General features: G+C 31.7%; 2 protein-coding genes across 4 annotated transcripts in view; one reads left to right on the forward strand and one right to left on the reverse strand.

Moving 5' to 3' along the window:
- The window catches only part of LOC115214933 (glycine cleavage system H protein), a 30,365-nt gene extending 26,107 nt beyond the window's left edge, over nt 1–4,258 (forward strand). Inside the window, exons 4-5 of the mRNA XM_029784017.2 lie at nt 536–667; nt 3,971–4,258. Coding sequence (XP_029639877.1) covers nt 536–667; nt 3,971–4,068 — 230 coding nt within the window. The 3' untranslated portion in view covers nt 4,069–4,258. The remainder of the gene's footprint in view (nt 1–535; nt 668–3,970) is intronic.
- A 7,250-nt stretch (nt 4,259–11,508) lies between these two features.
- Nucleotides 11,509–25,038, reverse strand: part of LOC115210184 (mitochondrial Rho GTPase 1) — an 87,969-nt gene continuing 74,439 nt past the window's right edge. Inside the window, exons 20-22 of one of the 3 annotated variants that reach the window (XM_036501700.1) lie at nt 24,515–24,583; nt 16,446–16,493; nt 11,509–12,235 (exon numbers count right to left, since the gene is read on the reverse strand). In XM_036501700.1, the coding sequence (XP_036357593.1) occupies nt 12,118–12,235; nt 16,446–16,493; nt 24,515–24,583 (235 nt within the window). In that variant the 3' untranslated portion in view covers nt 11,509–12,117. The remainder of the gene's footprint in view (nt 12,236–16,445; nt 16,494–24,514; nt 24,584–25,038) is intronic. The other 2 variants (XM_029778642.2, XM_029778652.2) reach the window with 2 other exon arrangements.

Genomic DNA, 25,038 nt, shown 5'->3' on the forward strand with positions numbered 1-25,038 from the left:
TGTGGAGAAAAAATTCTCTTATAATAAAACGTGTAAAACGCCATATATGTGTGTGTGTGTGTGTGTGTGCATATACGTATGCATAAGAATCAGATATGTGATGATTGTTCTTGTCTAAGTATTTTCAGGATAGATTTTTTTCACTTGTCTTCACTCTCTTTATTTAATCAATGTAGAGCAGATTCCAGCTGTTCAGTGGTACCTTTACTAAAGATGCAGGAAATGAGTTAGTACTTCAGTGTAGCCAAACCTTTCAAACAATAGATTGACAAAGATGCTCATGCATGTGTGAAGTTAGACAATTAAGAATTGCTTTCTTCAGTCATAACCATTGTGTTTTCAGAAGTTAATTATAATGAAGATAAAACTGGGATTTAGACATCTGATTGCTATTTCTACTCTATCTGTACTATCATTACAAATCTTATCAAACTATGCTTTTGTGACATTGAGTCTATTCCATTGCCAGCATATGTTACTGATTATTTATTATATGATCATTTGTTAATTTCATTCTATTTTTATTCTTTTATAGAGCAGTGTGGTGAGATCGAAAGTGTGAAATCTGTGAGTGAACTTTATAGTCCCATGTCTGGAACGGTTATAGAAACCAACTCGGTTGTAACTGATGAACCAAGTCAAATCAATGCATCTCCTTATGAAAATGGTAACATATTTTTGTATGAAACACTTTTTTTCCTTAGCCTTTCAACAAGTTATTGATATAGTACATTTCTCATTCTGTTCTTAAACCTTTTGACTGTTTCTAACTTTTGCTCATATATCAAATCCATCTGTTGTTTCACAATAAACTTAAGAACAAACATGATTTGTAAGGACTAACTTTTTGGTGAAAATTCTTTCTCAGCTCCCAAAATGTTTTTATTTCTAACTCCTGTTTTCAATTGTCTCAATCTCAGTCAAAATAAATCTTTGACAGTGCTGGATTTTGCCAAAGTTCTGCTTAATTCTTTTATTGCCAAACTGCTTGAAAATTTTGTTGGCTTATAACATCAGATTTTAGTTGTAAATATTATGGACATAGGAAAGGTGGTGAGGGTTACAAACACTGGAGTATAGATGACCCTTTTAGCAACCAGTAGGGTCTTGAAATTATATCAGTATTTGTATATATGAGACACTAGCAGTACACTATTAAATGTGTAAGAAAATTATGATACCTTAGAGACCACCCCCTCAGTTTACTGAAAGCTAATATAAAATATATTAGAAACCAGGGAGACAACTATTGACTGAAGATATGGTGGGATATAAAGGGCTGATAGATTTTCAGTTGTATAATATACCAAGCAAATCCACAAAATGAAGGATTAGAGTTTAGAAGATTTGTGTGGCAAGTACTGAGTACTACTGTAATTTAAATTTTTATATGGAGAGAATGGCCAGGATACAATGTGGTCTGAAAATTTTCATTTCCATGCTATAATCAGTGCTGTATATTAGTGTGCAACCAGATGAAAATGGCACACCTTGATTATATGGATGGAGTAGACAGGATGAATCAAATGATCAGTTATTGACTGGTTGAAGTTATGATACTTGGTTTAGTATATAGTAAATATGAGTATTGTGAATGTGTTTTTATGATATACCGAAATAAGAGAGGCTCAAAAGCAATAACTGTTGGGAGAAAGGTAAAAAGCCTGCTGGTGGGATATTCCTCTGGATACAGCTGATTTACATAAGGCAGGAGAAAATCCATGGTTGCAAAAAATACTTCACTTCAAAAGCAAACAGTGACAGGGTTGCTATTTGACCATAGAATACTCCTTTTATATGCCTTGTCCAACTAGTTCCATTATGAGAAAAGTGGAAGAGGAGGACAAAGATGATCTGTAAGCTACAGAACCTTTTATCAGCCACTGAACTATATTTATTGTCTTGTACAACACTGTGTGGATGTGTTTCTGCAGTATGATGCTGTGCAAAAATATTTATAGGTGCAGGCGTAGCTGTGGAGTAAGAAGCTTGCTTCCCAACCACATAATTCTGGGTTCATGGCTATAATTAAATTCAAATTACAATTAAATTTAAATGAAATGAATTCAATTTAAAATTATAGTCAATCTTCAGGTTAAGAATAATAGTTAAATAAATAAACAAATAGAGTTAAACAATATTTATTTAAAAAATAAATAAAATAATAATTTTTCTTATAGAAGAAACTCCATTAACTAAATTTGAAACTTAAAACATTAGGATCAGTTTCTTACAATACATTTATTATGTTAAATATTTAAGGTAAAAAAATAGAGTTAATAGATAGAAAAATATATTTATCTGTGAAGATATAATTTAGCTTAATAAAAAAAATTAATAAACTATAGAATATCTTTAACCTAGTTATACTCCAATATTTAATTACCAAACTATTTAACAAAACAATCACTATTAATATTTTTAGATTTTAGTTCGCATATAATAAATATAAAATAACAAATACATAAAAATATTTAAATTATAATCAACAAATATAGTAATTAAAAATCTATATTTTTTCTATCAATAAACATATAACGAATAAATAAATTAGTCCATTATTACTTACATAAATATAGATATCTTTAGAAAAAATTTATGAAATACAATTTAAGAATTGAAAATTTCAAATTAAAAACGTATAACCTATCTTTATAAAATACTTATTACTATTATTAAAAAGATTTTTACGATCTAGATTGCAAAGTGACTAACTAATATCTTAAAATTTACATTCGGATATAATAATTATAAACTAATAATAATTAAATAAATGTACATATGTACAGAATTTATACGTTTTCTCAATTGCTTTAGTAATGTAAGTAAAACTGGCAAATGAAACTGGGGTTGCAGACAGTTTGCCAAGAACCATTCTTTCATTGCCAATGGAATATAGTTGGCAGAATTTTTGAGACCTTATTCTATTGAAAGGGTTTGTATCTGTCAACTATATGACACTATCTTTGACAAAGGGGACCTGAGTGTCCCTGTCGACTAACTGAATATAGTTGTTGTGTGTAGAGAGAGATAGAGTGAGTTTACTTGTGAAAGCAGCATTAGTTAGTATACAACTGCTTTTGTTATCTTGCTCAAATCTTCTACATTCCGTCTGATTTTTCTGTCTCTTGTTATCTTTTATCCACTTCATATTCTGAAAGAGATAACCTTCAACACTCAGCTAGGTTACCTACTTAAAAAGATCTTATTCAAATTGGTTTCTTCAACTCTTTCCTCCTCACCAGCACCACCATGCACACACACTCTTGATTCAATGAAGAAGTCTCCACATGGTTGTTTGACTCATTAAAATAGCAGTCAAATCTCCTTCAAATTACATCTCACTGTCTAGGAAAAGGATATATTTGATGATATGATCTTTGGTTCTTTGCACATAGGAAAAAGATGAGATTGTTACTGCTGAAATGGTTCTGATCAGAAGTTTGCCTGGTCAAGGCTACTTGAGGTTAAACAAAAATCTACTGGTGTTCTAAATATCTTTCATTGTTCTCACTTTAAATTCTGCAGGAATCCTCTACATAATTTTTAATCATATACTGATGGGTGTCCTTAGTTATGTGTTGACTGAACTAGCTGGGGAACAAAATGTAGAAAGAAAAAACTAAAAGATTACCAAGACTTCATTTGTATGCATAAGAAAAAGTTGAAATGCAGAGTCAGCCCTCTTCTATTTCATTACCTCTAAAATGGTGAAATATTTCCTTACATAAGACACAAAGCCAGAAGTTTATGGAGAAAGGACAATTATATTTCCCCAATTCTTGACTTGTACTTCAATTTATTGACCTTGGATTGATTAGAAGCAAAGGTTAACTTCAGCATAACATAAAAGAGCAGGAACAAATAGTGCATTTTGTAATTTAGTCATATGATGTGATATGTTATGAAGATAGTGTAGGGAAAACACTAAATTTGTTTTTAATGTTCCTTACTCCTTTTATAATTTCAGGGTGGTTGATGAAGATTGAGGTGAGTGACAAAAATGAATCAAATGAGTTGATGCCAGAAACTGCCTACCAAGAATTCTTAACAACATTTGAACACTAAGAGGAATAAAGAAATCAAGAGAATAAGGAACTCAGGGACATCAGAGTAGAGTTGCTGTAATTTCAGTCATATTATTTGTTCATCTTGATTATTATATTGTGTATCTGTAATCTGGAATGTTCTCTGCAGAATTATTTTAAAATGAACCTTATATGACTTTTAAGTATTAAAACAAAATTATAAGAAAATTGTTGTTGTGTTGTTGAACAATCTTGGTTTGCCATCATTTTAATGCCTACTTTTCTATGCCTGCATGGGTTGAATGGAATTTATTGTGGAGTTTCAACAGTTGGTTGACCTTCCTCACCAGTTTCTAAGTAAATTAATATTTCCCTGTGATCAGTCAAGTCCTTGGAGGATTAGAAATGAAGGACAGCACTTGCATGATGATGATACTTATTCAAGATTACCATGCAGTATTAAGGCAAGGAGACAGTAACACACAGTGCAGGCCCCTGGTTTTGTTAGTTCCTGTCAAGCTATCCAACCCATGCCAGCATGGAAAACAGACGTTAAATGTGGTTGATGCTGCTGATGATGATAACTGGCTTCTTTCGGTTTCTGTCTACCAAATTCACTCAAAGCTTTGGTCTGCCCAGGGCTATAGTAGAAGACATATTCACTTTGGTGCCGTGCAGTGGGTCTGAACCCAGAACCATGAGGTTGGGAAGCAAACTTCTTACCACACAGCTTACACTTGTCTTAAGAATAAATAAGGATTGTAGTATTTAATCTAAAGGTTTTTTTACTTAATCAAGGAGGGGAGGGCAGTGTTCATGCCCCCCCCCCCAATTATCTTTTAGGTCTTTTAAAATTAGTCAAAGGAAACCTTGAGCTCTACTAAATGTCCAGTGGTGGTTTTAAAATGAAGCTGTGGATTAAGTCTACTGCCCAAAATCTTAGACCTCAAGGAACCAGAAGAAACATTGCAAGGAATTTTGTCTGATACTAATTACTTTTTCAATCCACTGTCCTTGATTGTACTTTTATTTTTATCAATGAGAATTGAAGTCAGAGTATAGAGAGAGACAGCAAATTACTGCAAGGTATTTGTTGAGACTTTGAGGCTTATAATTAGTTGTTTTGTCCAAGAACAGTGATATTGAAATACTTCACCTTGGTTATGTTTTTTTATGAGCCAACCTAAGCCTTGCATGTGGATTTGGCAGTGGAAACTGAAAGAAGCCCATCAATCTAACCCATGCTCAATTCATCATCTAGATTTAATCTGTATAGCGTTGTTTATGTAAACAACAAATAGGTTGTTAATGTACAGGACAAAAAAATCGTGGCAACATAATTGAGCTTTAGGGCACAACCATTGGTTGTGGGTGACGAGTTGCTGCACACGTGCTGCAACAGTTCAAGCTTTATGCCAGAATGATTAATGTCAAGTGCTGCAATGTTTTTACTTTATTTGTGAAGGGTGAGAGACCACCAAGTAACATAGGAGAGCAAACTCCTAGTAGATCTATTTATGCAGGGATGGGCTAAAAGTCATGCACCAAAATTAAAACAATGAATAATGATAATGCTTTCAAATTTTGGCACAAGACCAGCAATTTAGGAGGAGGGATAGGTCAATTAGATTGACACCCTAGTGCTCAACAGATACTTATTTTATCAAGCTCAGAATGTAAAGACAGATGGATAATAATGTTATATAAATAAAATTTTGAATGCTTTGGAGTGTGACTTTTGGCCCACTATTGAAGCTGAATGGACAATTACTGAGAAAGGAGAGGGACTAAAGGTGATTATCAATGGTCTCTGTCAGTTCTGAGATGCTAGAAGTGTGGTCACAGAAACTTTTCTTGAGGATGGAACATTGTAGAATATTTCCTAAAATCAGACTAGATTGATAGAATAGTCTTCGGGCTTAGATTTCAAATCTGAGAACAACTTTCTTCTCTACCAATCCTGGAAGTTCTGAAAAATAAGTCATGAGCACTGTTCTACATCCTAAATCAGTAAAAAAAAACTGTTGCACAGTCCAAATGAAGAGCTATGATCAAGGCTTTGATAATCCCATCATATTTTCCAAACAGTTTCAAAAGTGCAAAACTAGAGGACAATTTCATTGACAGGGTATGTCAACATGACCATTTTTTAAACTTGACAATTTTTATGTTTAGCAAGAAATATAAGCTTTCACACACGCAAATACATATACAAAGGACTTCCATACAGTTTCTTGTGATCCAGTTTCATTCACAAGACATTGGTCATCCTAAGACACAAGCTCAAGATGTTATATAATGAGATAAAACTCAAGACTAGTAACAAAGTAAACTCAATGTTCACACAGCCATACTGTGCCTGAATATGAAGAAAGAATTAACAAACAAAATACATTGACATATAAATAACCAAACAATTATATTTCTTGCTTTTTATTCAATTGTTATAATAATTATATTTAGAAATTGCACACATTTTTTTTTAAATGAGAGAAGTCACTTCAATCTAATTCTATTTAGACCGAGGACTGGTAAAAGTGAGGAAAGAATCATATCGGTTTTTTTTTTATTTGTTTTTTTTTTTAAACCTTTTCATATCCTCTTAATCTGTACAAAATGATGAATAAATATGTCATTCATTATTATTATTTTATTTCCTATTCTATCCTGAAAAGTTTCATTTAATTTGTAACTAATATTTATTACTTCACTACCCTATTATTCTTCAGAATTGACCCCATATTTGAAGAAACTATTCAAAGTGTCAATTGCAAATATTCCATAATATATTAGTTTATTCAAAACTGAAGCTTTGATAAGAGTCTCAGTTCATGTTGCAAAAACTAATAATGATTGAGCTTTTTTGCCTTTGAATATTTAGTTTATAAATTCCCATTTGTGTACTCTTTGTATCCTTAAATGTATGCTTGTTTTTGTAGAGATAAATGAGATGACAAATTGTGAAACATAAATAAGACAACTACAAATTACGAATTTATTTGTATTTCTTAAAAAGACAAGATCCCTTTTTTTTTAAAGACATGTGAGTATAGACAATGTTCTCATCAACAATATATTAATTACATGTTATTTTATGACCTTCATTACAATTAGAAAGGCTAGATCTCGGGTAAAAATTGAACATGGAATCTATGAAATGACAAAAACATTATAAGACATTTTAGTTTTCCTACATTCAAAGCATTAAGAGGAGAGAAAAAACCCTGCTGGTACTGAAGATAGAACTCCAGCACATACAGAGTTCAAATGACTTTAGTCCAGTTAAAAGACTTAATGGCAACACTATCATATAGGAGGAGCAGAACAATGACAGTCACCAGAATCTTGAGGAATCATTGTATTGTTTGAAGTTACTTTAAGAAGAAATATATATCAATTATAATTAACAATGAGAATTTTAATACACACTAATCTATTACAGAAAAAGATGCAGCTCAACAAGCGACATATTTGTAGATCTCAAGTTTTGGCAGAGAGCCTGTTCTTTGTTTGTCCCAGATTAGTGCTTTTATATATATATATATATATAATTCAAATTATTAGATATGATTATTTTTTCATAATTCATTTTAATAGCAATGTGTCTCTTGTTGATGCAAAGATGTAGCTTAATTTTGTTATATGATATTAAACATGTTTATGTAATCATATGCAAAAAAGAGGACTGAAAAAAATCACGTAAGTAGCTCAACTTTCTATTGTTGGTTTTAGAATTAAAAAAACTTATATACATATTGTATAATACATAAATAGTATTATATATATAAAATGCATTGCATTTATGTATACTTAGCACACGTAAATACAATTATAAAGGTAATAATACCTGTATATTTACAGAAACCATAAGAAAGTAGTATGCACCTCTTTTCTGAATCCTAGCTGAATAATGCAATAGAAGGAATATGATTGTAAAACTGAATGTTGAAAATGAAAAAAATATTAATGACAAAGAAATCTAAATGCAGGAAGATCTAAGTTGAGATAAGTTAATAGATAAAGAATTTGGCTGATATGAGAATCAGTAAGTTTACTGAGGAGAAAAATCATCAACTTAATTGATTAAGTGAGAGGCTATCTACATGACCAAGAAAACCAACACATACAGTTCACAGCCCTGAATACCTATTAGGAGGCTGACAACAGCCCGCTATCGTACGTATATATTCAACACGATGAGGAATTTCTGCTCTTATGACTTTTTAGAAATCATCAAAGGTGTTTTTACAAAATGATGCCAACAAATATTTTGAGTTGTATCTCTTGAATGTAAAATAAAAATGAACTAAACAGATAACTTACTAAACAAAAATGATGTGAATTTTTTTCACAAATCAACTTCTTGCCATTTTGGAACGAAATGCAGAAATAACCTAGAGCTCTTTTATGTGTTGTAATTGGTAATTCTAATCTCAGATTTAATAATAATAATAATCCTTTCTACCTTAGGCACAAGGTCTGAAATTTTGCAGGAGAGGACTAGTTGATTACATTGACCCCAGTGCTCAACTGGTACTTATTTTATTGGCCCTGAAAGAATGAAAGGCAAAGTCAACCTTGGGGAATTTGAACTCAGAAATGCTGCTATGTATTGATTCTGCCAGTTCACCACCTCAATAATAATAATTCTTTCTAATTTTGGCACAGGGCCAGTAATTTCAGAGAGAGGTATAATTGATAATAATGAAAGGTATTACCTGAGATTAAATTTTATGCGGCTAACTAGATCCTGTTATTACATGATCTGATAGAATAGTCTTATTCAACGAAAAAGAGACAGGGATTATGCTAATCAAGATTCTTCTTACAAGCATCAACATTCTTCATCTCAAGACTGAAGAAGGAATATTAAATAGTAAGGTTAATTCCAATACTAGCTTTATTAAGGAAGAAATGATGAGAAGTAGGTGACAACATAACTGACTATTAAAGATGGTTAGTGTTCTGTCTGCTTGTTTTCATGTTGAGAGAGGAGTAATTTGCACTAACCATCCTGGCAGAAACATTACCAGGATTAGCCTTGCTCTGACACACTGAAATATTTCAGGATATAAACAATCACGAGAAGATTCCACAATATCATATATAGTTGATGCTGAGTTTTGAATTCTGAGCAAAGAGGTACATAACCATTATTTTAAAACAATAACAGTTTCTAACTGAGGCACAAACCAGCAATTTTAAGGGGAAGGGGCTAGTCAATTACATTGATCCCACTACTTGACTAGTACTTTATTTTATTGACCTACAAGTGATGAAAGGCAAAGTTGACCTTGGTGGGGTGTGAATTGAGAACTGAGCGCTGGTAATACTGCTATCCACCACCCTATATGATAATATTTTAAAACAATAATATTAATACTCATAAGCCTATAGAATACAGAAGGTACTAAAACACATCAGTTCAGGAACAATTGGAAAGATTATTCTATAATTTTTGTTGTTATCTAGTCATAAATCAAAACAGAGTAATATTCATAAGTATATTACATAAATTCTAACAAAAAGTTCATTCATATAGAATTTCACACAATACAACTCATATTGATATTCAGCATAAAGCTGGTATGGTACAGACTTTCAATTGTTATGGCATCATCATTCAAAAGGAAATGGAACATTACACTCATCATGTAGAAGTATTATTTTCAAATATTCTGTCAAGGAAACCAACTAAAGGAAATAGTTTTTGCATTAAATAGTGATTCAAAACTGTAAACAGAGGAATTGAAGGTGTTCAAGATTAATTAAATCATAAAAAGCAAAAACGAAATTGCAGATTCTTGTGCAATATGCATGAATTAAGTCCAGATCTGAAGCATTTCTGACAGTGGACAATCCTAACAATAATTATAATAATGATTTCTATTGGCATAAGGCCTCACATCTGTAGGGCAGGAGGAGTATCATCAATTTAATCTCAAGACATAGAACTTAGACAACAAAATGACATAAATAAATATTACAATGATTTCCTTTATTACCACATGGCTTATAAAGGAAATTAGTTGATGTAAAAAAATTCATCCTAGCTTGGAACCAATTGCATCATATCCATGAACTATATACATCATAATTAGGGAGCAGACATGAACTATGCTGCTTAAACATGCACAAAGAAATTAGAATTTTTTACGTTACACATAAAACACAGAAAGACTTTAACATGTAGCTTACACATTTGGTACCATGCTAGTGCAGCAGGTGAAATATATTTGGAAGAACATTTTTGAAATTTGGAAATAATTGGCAGTGACAAGAAAAATATCTGTAGTGTACGGAGTGAACAACATTCAAACTCTAATTCACATATTTTTACCCAAATTCTGTACATTTATTTGATTTCACATTTTCATAATTCACACTTTGCTTAGAACTTCCTGAGCCTCAAATGAAACAACAAAGAAAGGAAAATGATGATGCTTATGAGGATGACCCATAATAATAATAATAATAATAACAAAAATAACGGTTTCTAATAGTACAAGGCTTGATTTCTGTGGGATGAGGTTTAGTTAATTGAACTGACCCCAGTACTTGTGTGGTACTGTCATTTTATCAACTCTGGAGGGATGAAAAGCAAAGATGACTTTGACAGGATTTGGAGTTAGATGAAATACTGTAACCAAATACTGTAAAGCTTTTCTCCAGTAATCTGACAATTCTGCCATTCCACCATCCTAATTAATAATAATAATGGTTTCCTTCACAAATATTCATTTAAATATAAAGTTGCAATTTCCATATTTTCCTCAAAGGTACTGGCGAAGTGAAACAGTTTTCAACCTGGAATCAAAAGCACACCACACACCAGTATCCATCGCAACAATAATTTTACATCCATAATTGTTACTATAACAAACAAAATAAACCTTAATAGATAAAGCTAAGGGGAGAGAGAGAGAGATGAAGTGGAGAATGCATTAGAGAATTACTGAAACTAAACTTGTAGCAATCTAGTCTAATCCTTGAATGAAAGGTCCCGACCAATAACAACATAAAAAAAAAGTAATCACAATCAAAATAAAAAGCTAAAAAGAAAGAAAAAAGTGAGTGGTGATGGTTTTAGATAAGGTTGGAGTATTAGAGGTGCTAACACAAAACAGTTGTGAAAGATGATCAAGAGAAGAAAATAGAAGTCCAAACTGATTAAAGTTCAAAGGCTTTAAAAGAAAATGATAAAACTGTACAGATGTCACATCATTGGTATGTTCCCTTATTTTTAACACAAATATTGGTTAGATTATTTTTATTTATTTATATTCAAGTAATTGTACTTCAACACTTACACTATACTGTTTGGTTTGTTCTTTATTTTCCTTTTTGTTTTCTTGTTATTTTTCTGGTGTTTGTTTAATTCTTCAATTTTTCACATTTAAAACAATGTTTTGATATTTCATCTAAATAGAAATGGTAACTGTTCCTGTGACTTACATCTCTATATTATTACTTTCATATATTTTGCATATTATTTTATTAATTTTAATTTCATTATTATCATATGTCTTTTTACATCCATTTTTTTTTGCTTTCTTCCCTAAGATAGCATGAGTTACATAATTCTGCAAATTTACTTTTCATGCATGAATGCACACTTACATACACATATGCACGCACACACACACAATGTTTAAAACAAGTGTCTTTAAAACTAGATACCTTTTCTGTCACTAAACATTCAGTGAAAAAGGTGACATGCTTTTGTTTTGTCAAATTTAAATCAACTGAAATAAGTTTATATACAGCACATATTATCTCACTTGCTCCAGTCAACTTTATTTAAAAAAAAAAAAGGACCCATTACTACTTCACTATTGGTTTGAATGTTAGAAATAACAGAAGTTGAGGTGTAGAAAACATTACTTCAACAACTCATATTATGAAAATATCAAAATTTGTAGAGGCACTCTCTAATACCCTGCAGATTAACATAGAAAAGAAACTTGGATATAACATTTTTAAAAATGCTGAGTGTTCTTTTCTTTTCTAGTTTTTGAGCAGGTATTCTTTCTCGCGTTACCATCTACAAATTTTAAAAAGAAAAAAAATGGCAAGGCAAAGTCAGTCCCTATCGAAGGGCACGGATTATTCTATATGTTATGAATCCAAAACCAGTTGCCACAGCCAGACCAATAGCTGCCTTTATAAACAACTTCTTATCCTTGTTGTAGATGTTTTTCAAGTATCTGAAATAAGAAAGAAATATTTTTGAATACAAGAGTTATGAATATGCATGAATGTATTTAAAAAGGAAATCCCTCCTCACTTCACACACACAAAGTTTCAGTTTATCCTTTAAAAGTTATAAATGTAGACTACCTCATAACTAAGATGCCTACATGACTGGCTGGGCATAACAAATTTAATGTGATGGTGGACTGTTGTACTTTAGCTATTGTACAAAGTCAACAAAGACATATCTACTTCAGTTTCTAAAAGGATTTATCCCATTCCAAGATAAGTAATTATAATGATAAGTGAGATTTCTTTAAATGTAACAGAATAACGACAAACATAAAACAGTGTGTAATTCAGTCATTTGGAATTGATATAGTGTACACTGCATGTCATCAATGATGAAAAGGATTGACATCAGGAAGGGAATCTGGCTGCAGTTCAAGGAGTCCCATCCTGTTTCTGCACCAATGGATGAGTATAGGCCTGAGAACAATAATGATGATAATGGTAAAATATTGATATTCAGACATTACTAACAAGATGTACTAAGCAGTACATAATGTATGAGTTCAAATTTTCTTATATGCTTTATGCAAACAAACTTCACACTCATTATAAAAGCACAAATCTTTACAAAGCAAGATAGGAAAAACAGAAACCATTTTCTAGTTTAAAACATGAGAAGTTTATAGGATTAAAATATATTTGATGAGGTTTGCCACTCTAAATATACCATATGAGAATTAATTTCAATAAAAAGTCTTTTCTTTTTCCTAATTTACCATTTATATTAATGTGAGTATATAAGAAAGAGATAGAAATTGTGTGTGTATTGCTGGTGTCAAGTTGTGGCCAATGCCAGTGTCACATAACTAACACCCATGCTGGTGTCACGTAAAAAGCACCTTTCAAGCTTTTACATGAAGCAATGTGGCCAATGCTGGTGTTGTGTAACTAGAACCTGTGCTGGTGGCATGTAAAAAGTACCTTTTGAGTGTTGGGCCTCACAGAGGTGATGACAAATGACCGAGACTTCCAGCAATATGCCATGCTTGAGTAGAAGACCCATCAAGCCAAGTGAAATTGTAGTTGTGGCAGATACTGGTGTCACACAAATGGCACCTGTGCTGGTAGCACATAAATGCACCCATTACACTCTCAGAGAGGTTGGCATTCAGCCATAAAAACCATGCCAAATCAGACCAGTGTTTGGTGCAGCCCCTCAGCTTCCCAGCACTGGTCAAACCAACCAACCCATGCCAGTATAGACAACAGACATTAAATGATGATAATGATATATCTAAAAAAAATGCTCGTCTTTCAGCTTTCAATTACACAACAAATATTTAACCATTTGATATATTGTTACATGCATATTAAATCGTGTATATTATCTGATGGAGGCGCAATGGCCAAGTGGTTAGGGTGGCGGACTCGTGGGCGGAGGATCGTGGTTTTGATTTCCAGACCAGGTGTTGTGTGTGTTTATTGAGTGAAAACACCTAAAAGCTCCACGAAGCTCTGGCAGGGGGTGGTGGCAACCCCTGTTGTACTCTTTCGCCACGACTTTCTCCACTCTCTCTTCCTGTTTCTTGATTAACACTGCGATGGACTGGCATCCTGTCCAGCTGGGGGGAACACATACACCACAGAAACCGGGAAACTGGGCCCATGAGCCCGGCTAGGCTTGAAAAGGGCGGGAAAAAATACATTAGACAGTTGTACTATAACTAATGGTAGTTATTACTAAGAGTATTCCTTTCAGAGAATATCTGAAACTAGTGCAAAGAAAGGAAATCATATAAATATATAAAAAAATGAAAAAATCTCAATTCTAAATCACAACTTCCTTTAAGATGGTAACTATTTTGTCACAACTCTACTTTCTATAACTGGCAGAGACAGATTAGAATAGGTTACTGCTACATCTGTGTTAGATTTCAATAGCTCAACATTTTCAATGTGGAATCATATTCATATGAAATGTAAATTACTCTACCAAATTTACTTTTGGCACAGTACTCATGATCAAGTTCAAATCTTAAGTCAATTTGAGTTGGAGCCATTCAATCACTTCAATTTCAGTTGGTATATTGAACTTCTGTTGGGACAACTACATCAACAACAATTGGTGCTGTGTTTACTACAATTCTACTTTTCACAGAATTTAGATATCAATTCTGACAGTAGAAAAATAACTATGACATGTAAGCTGAGAAGGTGACATGTTGTCTATGCAGTTGATACTTTTTATAGCATAAACAAAACTTATTTAAGGTCAACAAGTAGATGAACTAGATTCTAAGAGGCCAACTCTAAGAAGCTAGCTTGGAGTATTTCTATATGTGAAAAGACAAGTGGAAAGTGAGAGACAGAAAATCAAGTTGAGAAAGTAGGCCACAAAACTAAGAAATAACAACACATACATCAACCTTAGAAAACATGAATGTTCCATATCAAAAAAACAACTGAATGGTGTCAATTTTAATGCCACTGGATAGAAAGACAGAATAATAATGACAATGATGAAAAAAGGGAACAAAATGAATGGCAGAAAGAAAGGAAGAAATGTTAAAATGTTAAAGCAGAATCATTCTATAAAAAAGAATGTTGACACCACTTTCTGTCCAAATAATTATCCTTAAAAAAGATACCAAATTTGGTAAGAGGCTATTTAGGAAATAAGTACCAGTTAATTATTCAATATACGTTTAATTTGAAGCAAACACTTTAAATCAATATACAATTATATTGTATGAAAAGCAGCTTCTGTTTTGCTTTGTTCAAAAGCATTTTTAAACATCAAAGCTAGAATGTTATTAGTAATTCATTAACACAGCTTATAAAGTGAGTTAGCAATACAATTAAAATAGACAAAGAAAACAAGCTTCATCAGCTATTATACTAACATATGCTTAACATTTGAAAAAGAAATATCTACACAGGTATATGAATGACAACAAATACAATAATTAAACATTTGTACAAACAACAGGTAAGCTCTAAAGTTATGCAGGCAGGGAGGAAATTAAAAAGAATACATACAAAACAGAAAAGCATTTCAGGTCAATAAAAATAAATCCTATTTTTGGAAGAGTCATCTTTGACCACAAATTAAAACACAAGCACTAGGAATTATAATTATTAACTTAAAATGAAAAAATAAGTGAAAATGATTTATTAATAATCAATATTTTATTAATAGCTGAAGGATGAATGGCAAAGTCAACTCCTGTAGGAATAAAATTCTGAACATATTCTGCAGTGATGCAGCCATTCACAGCCCTAAAGAAGTAAATACTAATAATAATAATATCATTGACTGTTTTAATTATTGATGAAGGTGATTCTTCCAAAAATACAACTGATACAGGATTTCTGGGTAAAATTTTCTTGCCAACCATAAAAAGACATTATGCAATAGAAACATATTTGACTAAATTAAACATTTCCAATTGATTAAAAATTTAATTAGAAGGGGAGTAGCAACATTTTTAACTAGTAACCATCAAAAAAGGAGATATGATTTTGTTGTTGTTGTAGTAATTGTTGTAGTTTATTTTTTACTAGTATTGATTTCTTAATAATAATTAAAATAAGAACAAAATAATAGTAATAAATTAACTCCTAATATATGATTTTAGTCAGTAATATAAATTTATAAACTATACTTCTATTCAATCTAGATTTAGCTATTTCATGAACTTTTAATAAGTAAAAGACCAAATTATGTTCTCTGGACTTGATAATATTGTCCCAAAAAGATTCCGGAGTAAATCTACAAATATTAAAACACAAATATATATATATATATATCATCATCATCATCATCATTTAACGTCCGCTTTCCATGCTAGCATGGGTTGGACGGTTCAACTGGGGCCTGGGGAGCCCGAAGGCTGCACCAGGCCAGTCATATATATATATATATATATAAAAAATAAACATTACACTGATGCAGTTGTGTAAACAAGCACTACCTTTCAGTTAAAACATGATGTGAAAGATAATATATGACCAAAAAATGAAGTATAAGAAAGTGTGCATGCACTGTATTGGAATAAACTGTAGATTTAAAAAATATAATAGTCCTGATGAGTGACAACAAGAGAATAGAATCAACAATATTGTGGGAGAAAGAAGTGTTGTGAATCAAAGCAGATATTTTAGATGTGCAAAGGAGAATCTCTCTGAGTTCAAAAGTCAAAGTTATCCTACTTTTGAGAATACAGGTGGAAAGGAAGCCAAATTTCCAAACGAGATGCACTGTAGGGAAGAAGAAACAACCACAGATCAGGAAAGAATTTTAGATAATGAGATAATTAGATGTGGATCAGTTTTGGGAGAGAAACGATTTCAACAGATATTTTAATTTACTTAACAATACAATAAACATTTAAAAGATCAATACCGAGTTTACCTAAAGGATTTTTCAGCTAAATTTTTTGATATTACCATTGACTTAGATCAACAATATTTTATTAACAGATTATTCTTTTTGACATCTGTATATTACAACAATATATTTCTATGACCTGCTAGCAGAAGTGTGTGACAGCCCAAACCATTCTTTACACATTTGTGAAGGTGAAATATAGTAGATAGTATTCAGTTATACCAACTGACATCAAAAGTTAAGAAGCATTATTTAAAACCCTATCTTGTATAATAGGGTCTATTTGATTATAAGAATCGTATATTTTAAAACAGAAACAGTAACTATCATGAAATAACCATCTACAAAGAGAAATTTCAATTTTATCCAAAATTTAAATAAACTTTTAAAACAATAAAATTTTTATAATTCAACTCATACTGTTTCCACAAACCATAAATTCAAACTGAATGCAAGAATCATATCTACTATCAAGACAGAGCAAGTTGCTTAAAGTCATTAATACTTCTCTAGAGTAAATATATTTTTCAAACAAAACTCATGCAAAAAAACTTGACACAAAACATACAGCTTATTTTTTTACTACATTTCAATCTGAAACTATATCATTTAAGAACAGAAGTTTAATTTTACTGATTCAGTTTGTATGAAAACAATCTCATGCAATATTCAAAACCTTACACCAAATTCAGCAGATGAAATTTTTATTGTACCATAAAATATAAAATGTAGCTATAGTGTAATAAAAATTAAGATTTATTATCAATGAAAATTGAAGTATAATAGCCTATTAGTTGCTATAAAGTAATACTTAGAGTAGCAAATATTTTATAATGTGTCCACATCTAAAAAAATAACTAATACAAATAAGAAACCATAGAAAACAATTATAAAGATGGTTGTAAATGAATAAATAAAAAGACCTATGCTGAAAGCAAAAAAAAAAAAAAGGAACTAAGTGATTAATCAAAATTCTATTCTGTAAATACAATACAAGGGAACTGAAGTCATAAGAATTTGCAATTTTAGTTTAAAACTTAAAAGATGATTCCCTTTCAGTTAGGATAATATATCTATTCATTAGATTAATATTACAACAGAGCTTTGAAAAGAAATAAACATTTGCAAAATTTCATTAAAAGACTATCAAGTTTCTGATATCTAATGGTCAAAGCAAGTTATTTTCTAACTCACCATAATGACTCTAATACCTTATAAGACATGAATTTACCGTTATTCTAACTAAATAACTTATTTTCTACTGAGTTTGATGACAAATATAAATAGAAACATGATCTAAACATCCAAAAGATAGAAATCAAATCAACAACAGTTTGAAGATTTGCTACAGAAATTTTCAAGAAATCATGAAGTATATATAATTCTTAATGGTTTTGAGAAAAAAACTATTTCCCACAATGATTCAATAAGGAATTTTTCTTTTCTCAATGGACATTCTTTCTTGGTTCATTATATGACTTTGTCAATTTTCTCTAATTGCCAAAGTTTTATTAAGGAGTTATAAATATAACCTTCCCCTTTACAATTCTTAAAAGCAGGCTTCTCATGGAGAGGTAGAACTGACCAAGTTAATGTTATGCTGGATTACTACAGTAAAGGTTGATGGTGCATATATCATATACCTTGTGATCAACATATTTAATTCTCGCAGGCCAAGTTTAGTTTGCTCTAAACACAAACTTTAAGTAGGTACAGTTCTATGCTGTAATCCATGTATAATTCATAATTTATTAACCTACTCTGCTGAGCTGAAGTTCAAGCTATTTGAGTAAAGTTACCAGAATGCTGCTCAGACTAGCCTTTCTAATCAATTAGCAATTCCAATCGATTGAGGGTTCTAGTTTTGATTAAGGGTTGTACAGAATGGCTGATATGCAACAGTCCATGTACCACTGTTAGGTGGATATATACTGATCTTTACTTTATTATTAAATCTGATTATGTAATGACTGATACGTAAAATATTTTATGCTAAGTTCAACTTATGACATCCAGTCATCTACTACAATGGATTTCACAACAATGACAGTTTGAAATAAAACTAAACTTTCATATCAGTCACAACCCAAGGTATGTGGCATTGCTTGTTTCTCAATGAGAATCCCACTAACTTCAAAGTTGTCAGCAATCTTAATTACTTTCAGTAATTCTTCTGATATGACACTTTCATGATTCTCTTCTATGATGATTTAAAGCTCTCTAACATTTTTACTTACAATATACTGCATTTATACATGTATAAATACAGGAAAATTAATAAAAAAAAAAACACCAGAATCAAAATTGGAGAATAACATTATACACAAGTTTAAAAAAGAAAAGGATATAATATATTATTGATTATTTTTTAGGCACAAAAAATGGAGGTTGCATTATATTTGAGATCACATTGTCCTCAAGTAAATATGGTTTGTCATATAGTTTCTTATAAGTTAATAAAAATAGTGAATTAATCAAAGCAATATGTGGTTTATATTTCCAGTTGTGTGAAACAAACTGTTATCCATAATTACTATATCTTCTGTTGTTTCTTATTTCATTTTAATTTTTTGAAACAATATTCATAGTATGGTTGACTATAAAGAAAATGAATGGAAACTTGTACCCCACCCAACACTTTACTGTTGCTGTTTTTTAACAATAACTCATAACATCTATGGAGAGTGAAGTCAGGTGATAGTAAACTTGCAGTAAACTGAGCTTAAAACTTGGATTCTCTTCTCAGTTGATGATATTTTCACTTCATATCACTAACAACAATGAGAACATCATCTCAACTCCCTTTTGCCTCTTTGTTGACAATAATTCTGTATTCTTATTTAATTGTGGGTGCTGTTTTCAATGACACTGTATCTGTGTAAGGGAGCTAGTGCACTAGACTGATTTTCCATTACTGTCTCCAGAAAGATGCTAAGTCAAAAATTCAGTGACTGATCTTCATTGAAATTATTGAAATATTGATTACAAGAGAATGAGGTTCTAGATTTGTTTTAGCAAATGGCAAAATATTTGTTTCATTCTCAATTCAGTCAGTAATGTAAAACAGTAAGAACTGGGATTGTCAGAAACATCTTTCTACTCTATGACTCTTAACTTTAATTTTTGTTGAAGTAAATTTGTTGATCACGAAAAACCTGTTACCTTGATCTATAAATTTCACTAAGATTTTTCTACTTTGTCTCTTCTATACTTCTGTAATGAAACTTAATCACAGTTCAAGTTGAACATACAGGCCTCTTATTCATATTCATTTTGTATGAGGCTTGTTCTAAAAGTAATACAAAAGTGGGCATAACGTTTTATTAACTGATGTAAGTTGTTCGGATTGAACATGCTGGTAGAGTGACTCTACCTCTACACAAAAGTACTAATCAACATAGTCTTCATCACAAGTGATGCATTTGCACCATTGTTGGACCCAAATCTCAAATCCTCTTTGAAAAGACTTCTATCCACTTCTTCACACATTCACCTCCTCTGTCATAAAATCTCTGTTCCCAAAGACTGTTTTCCATTGGACTGGAGAGGTGGAAGTCAGTGGGTGCCAGATCTGGGCTGTACAGTGGATGGAGACCAATAACCAGCCCAATTTACCAGTTGCTGGATTTATTACTGAAAATGGGTGTAGTAGAGCATTGTCAAAGTGGATATGGATTGTTTTCAGGTTCTTGTTTGCTTTCTTTTTCCTAATCCATTTTCTATGCTTTTTGAAAGTCTTAGTGTACTGATCACTGTTCAAGGTACCGCAATGTTCAAGAAAATCAAGGAGAATGACACCCTTGTCATCCCAAAAACAGTGACCATAACTTTCTGCACCAATTCCTGGTTCTTGAATTTCAAAGACCTTGGAGGAAACGTGTGGTGCCATTCCTTCATTTCCTGATTACAAAGGAACCCTAACATTTCATCTCCTGTCACCAGATAAGAATAAAATATCATTGTTAGTTTCAAAAACTTCCAGCAGATAAAAACTAACTTCCACCCTTTTCTCTTTTGAATCAGGTGTTAAGTACTGAAGCACAAACTTTACAATACCCAGTCTTCAGCCATCTTCTGTAATGCATTGCAGCCAGAGTCCAGTTGTAGAGCTAGCTCAAAAATTATGACTCATCTGTCTGCATTAATCACTTTGTCTACTCACTGTAGACAATGGTTGCAGTTCTTTAGTTTCCCCACTGTGTGGTTGGTATTCAATACTTTAAACCTTTTCATCCATTTGTGTATATTGCTCTTATTAACGATATCATCTCTAAACAACATGTGGCTTTCTGTAGTTGTCGAACAGTCTGCAACCCACTTTGTCAAGAATTTAATGACAGCACATTGCTTATGCTTAGAACCCATTATTTACCAGCAATAAAGAACAGGAAAAAGAGTAACTACAGAAAAAGAGTTGCTCTACCATTATGTGCAATTTGAACAACCTACATCAGTTACTAAGAAAGTTATGCTCATTTTTGTTATACTCTCTTCTGAAGCCTGCACCAAGTAGGACAGAGTTCTCTGGTGATTACTCCTCTGTGGATGCCCATTCTTTTACATGTTTTTTTAGTACACTAACTTCATCTCTAACTGCACCAACATTGCAAACAGTCCATTCTTACTCAGCTGTGAGAGCTTTTTTGTCTTTCAAATTACTTGAACTCTCTAATTCTGGAACCATGAAAAGAGCACCTGCTACACTCAATAAAATAGTTGGTGTTAGGAAGGGCATCCAGCCATAGAAACACCTGTCAAAGCAGACACTGGAGTTTGAAGCAACCCTGGGACTTGTCAGATCATATCAAACTGTCCTGCACATACCAGCATAGAAGGTAAATGCTAAATGATGATGATGATTCCAGGAAGAGAGAAATCTTACAGGATATCATAAATATACCTTTCTTGAAATAACTGATTAAAAAAAGGGCAGTCAAATTCAATTTTTTAAAAGCATTTGAAGTCATGAAACAAAGGCTGGTTCATCAATGAATACTGAGAACAGTTTCCTTCATTAAATGTTGAATGAAAATAAAGTGAATGGTAAATGATTACTCATTATTTTGTTATATATCTCTTTGTTGACAGTCCTCTGCACACAATTAGTTTAGCATAATTTTTTTTTCATAGAAGGATTTGTATCATACATAGATGGATTTGTATCATTTTTCATAGATGGATTTGTATCATGATTTCATGTGCATCAGTCTTACACCGCTTTGTCTGTGAGACCTAGTGTTCTCAAGTTTGGATTCATCATGTCCTTATATCATTTCCCTAATCTAATTCCCCTACAAATCCCAACCCCACACCATGAAGTAATAGTTCATATGTTTTCTTTTTCCATGCTTGCAAGAGTTTAACTGGTTTTCTCAAGCACTAATTGTCACTCATTGCAGTCACCTATCATCTCTTCCATGAAACTCAATCTTCTTCCACAGGTTCCTTCCATTTGGACTGTTTGCCATCCTCCATATGCATCACATGTCTATACCAACATAGACTTCACTTTCACACACTACACCTAATTTTTCTTACACTCAGTTTTTCTCTCAGCACATTTGTGCTCCACTTCATGCACACTATCATTATATATGTAACAGAGCATTTCCACCGTTTTCTTTTCAAGTCTTTATATATTTCCTTCTGAGGGATAATCCTTTTATTACAAGTAATAGCTCCAAGAACTTTTCCTACTATATTCTTACTATGAGTACACTGCTTTCAAAACACCAGCTTCACTACTAATCTAAGAGAGTCTTCCAAGTAATTGAAAGCAATTATTTCACTGGGTGCTCTTACTGCTATGCATCTATTACATCTTCTCCATCAATCTGCTTATGATCCTTATGAAAGCCTTGTTCAATCATAGATGCCACTGAGTACACTTTATGGAATTCCTACAACTCTTTCTCTATATATTCCGGACAGCAGTAGACCCCTGTGTTCTTTTACTTACTAAAACCCTTTGTCTTTGGTATATTTACTTTGTGGCTTCTTGATTCTAGTTTTTGCTTCTACACTTCAAATTTCTAGCTCATTGATATGTAGCAGTTCTGGAGTCTCATTTTGCTATGGAACCTCTATTCAAGTCTTGCATGACTTTCATATGCCATTCATTTACACTTTGTTTTCATAGTGACCATTAGACTACAGAATATGGTACCTTGTCAAATGTCTTCTCCAGGTCAACAAATATAAGGTATACTGGCTTGCTCTAAACTGAGAACTTACCCTGTAGCTGCATCAAAAGGAAGAGGATATTATGTTCTACCACAAACTGTAATTCATCTCATCTGAGCTAATTCTGCTCCTAATCTTTCCTGTTCCTAATTCTTTGTCATTTTCATAACTTAGTTCATTAATTTAATACCCCTGTAGTTGTATCTTTTTAGAGTATCTTCTTAGGCCTTGTAGCAATTGACGATAATACTACTACACCAATCATTGGCTATGACATCTTTCTGTTTTAACAGTTTGACTCGGAGTCTATACCAGGACAGTCAATTTTTACATTTAGCCAGTTTCTCAATTGCGTGCACATGTGCAGGCATGTGTAAATATGTGTGTGTGTATAAATATACACATGTACATGCAGGAGTGCATATCAGAAAACAGCATTGAGATATTGGTTATAAGAGGTACCTACATTTACAACAATTCAATTGAAAAATGATGAAAAAAAATAAATAAAACAAAAGCAATCATAAAAAGACCCCACTACCAAAGATATTCATGCAAAATATGAAAAACATACATTCTTTGAATTTCAGGTTCTGTTTGAATGGACACTAAAAATTTGATTACTAATGTTGTTAAGTTGTTACACTACACAGGTATCAACAATGGTTATCCAGTGACTAGTTTAATATTCCAACATTTTTTTTTAGTTACATATTCTTATCATGGACATTTATTAATAATATTGCTTTAAGATGAGAAATTATATCTTTGAGCCCATCAGTTAGATATTTTTTTTAAATTAAATACATCAGAATAGAGATTTAACTCAAACAGATACAAAACCTGAATCAAATAAGCAACAACTTATTTCAATGGATGTAAGAAATATGAAATCAATATCTATCTTATATACATGCAACTTATTAGAATTGTGATAGTAGGAATAATAAGGAGGTATCAGAAAATATTCTTTTTTTAATTTTAAATGTTAACATTTAAAAACTTTCAGAAATATTAACATTTAAAGAGGAGTAGAGAAAATGTAGCATGCAAGGAAGCAAAATGAATTGTCAGTTTTTGCTTAATTCTATTTTATAATTTAGCAATGAAGATCTTTGCTAGAAAATATAAATTGACTGAACAAGAAATTAATTACCAATGAGTTCATTTTTATAAGAATCTAAATCTTATTGCTTATTCTGTCAACTACATCTCTTTTTGAGATGTAAGGAATATACTTGTTACCTACATACAATATCAAAATTTCAATTTATAAACCAGATATTGGAATATGATATTAAAGGACTTTTGAAATATAATCTGGAGTTTTCATGTCTCCAATAAATGTATTTCTCTTTGTTTGATTCATTAATAGAAATTAAAAAACTCAATCTTAGATAATTTCAAGATAATCAAATTAGCACTAATATATTTACACATAAATAAGGTGAGTTTTTTTAAAAATTATTATATATAATAGAAAAGAAAAGCATTAAATTTGAAAAATCTGCAGAATTCTAATCTAATACAGGTTACTGATGTTATACAAACTTATGTTTTTGTTATTGGAAAATGAATTGGGTAAGTGAGGTGAAAGCAAAGTAGGAGAAGTGACATTAAAAGGATGCTTTAGTGTTTACGACTCAACTATTAAGGTAAACCAGAGACATGACAACAAAGAAAGAAACATCAAAGATAGACAAAAAACCTCAGTTTTTCCTCCAACCAGATTGATCGCTGATGGACCAGCAGCATGTGCACCAAACGTTTGAGGTTGCTGCAAAAAGAAACCAAAGAGAGGGCTAAAACACACAGGCAGCTCACTTAATCCTGACAAGTGAAAACCATTACAAACGAAAACATTTTTTTAAATGACAAATGGGGGGGAAATGATAAAGGAAGAAAGGGAAAATGAAATATATATTTATACAAAAAAAAGTCAACTGCATGAAAATAGCACTACATAGTATGAAAAAAAGTGAAGAGAACTGATTAATGCAAATTATTAGAAATGGAAACACAATGCTAAGAAGAGATAATGTTGCTGTTAACTACTTAGATGTTTTTAAAACTAAAACAAAAAAAAAACTTTTTGTTTCATTGGGGAGTTGTATGTGCTTGTTTGTGTTAAAGGCAATATATAGTTTGATGAAGTGTTTCTATAGTCAAATGGAACAAAACTGAACAATAACAAAACTTAAATTTCAAGACTGAACAAAATAAATCTTGAAG

The sequence above is a fragment of the Octopus sinensis genome, linkage group LG1 (genome assembly GCF_006345805.1).
Source record: "Octopus sinensis linkage group LG1, ASM634580v1, whole genome shotgun sequence".
Classification (NCBI taxonomy): Eukaryota; Metazoa; Mollusca; class Cephalopoda; order Octopoda; family Octopodidae; genus Octopus; species Octopus sinensis.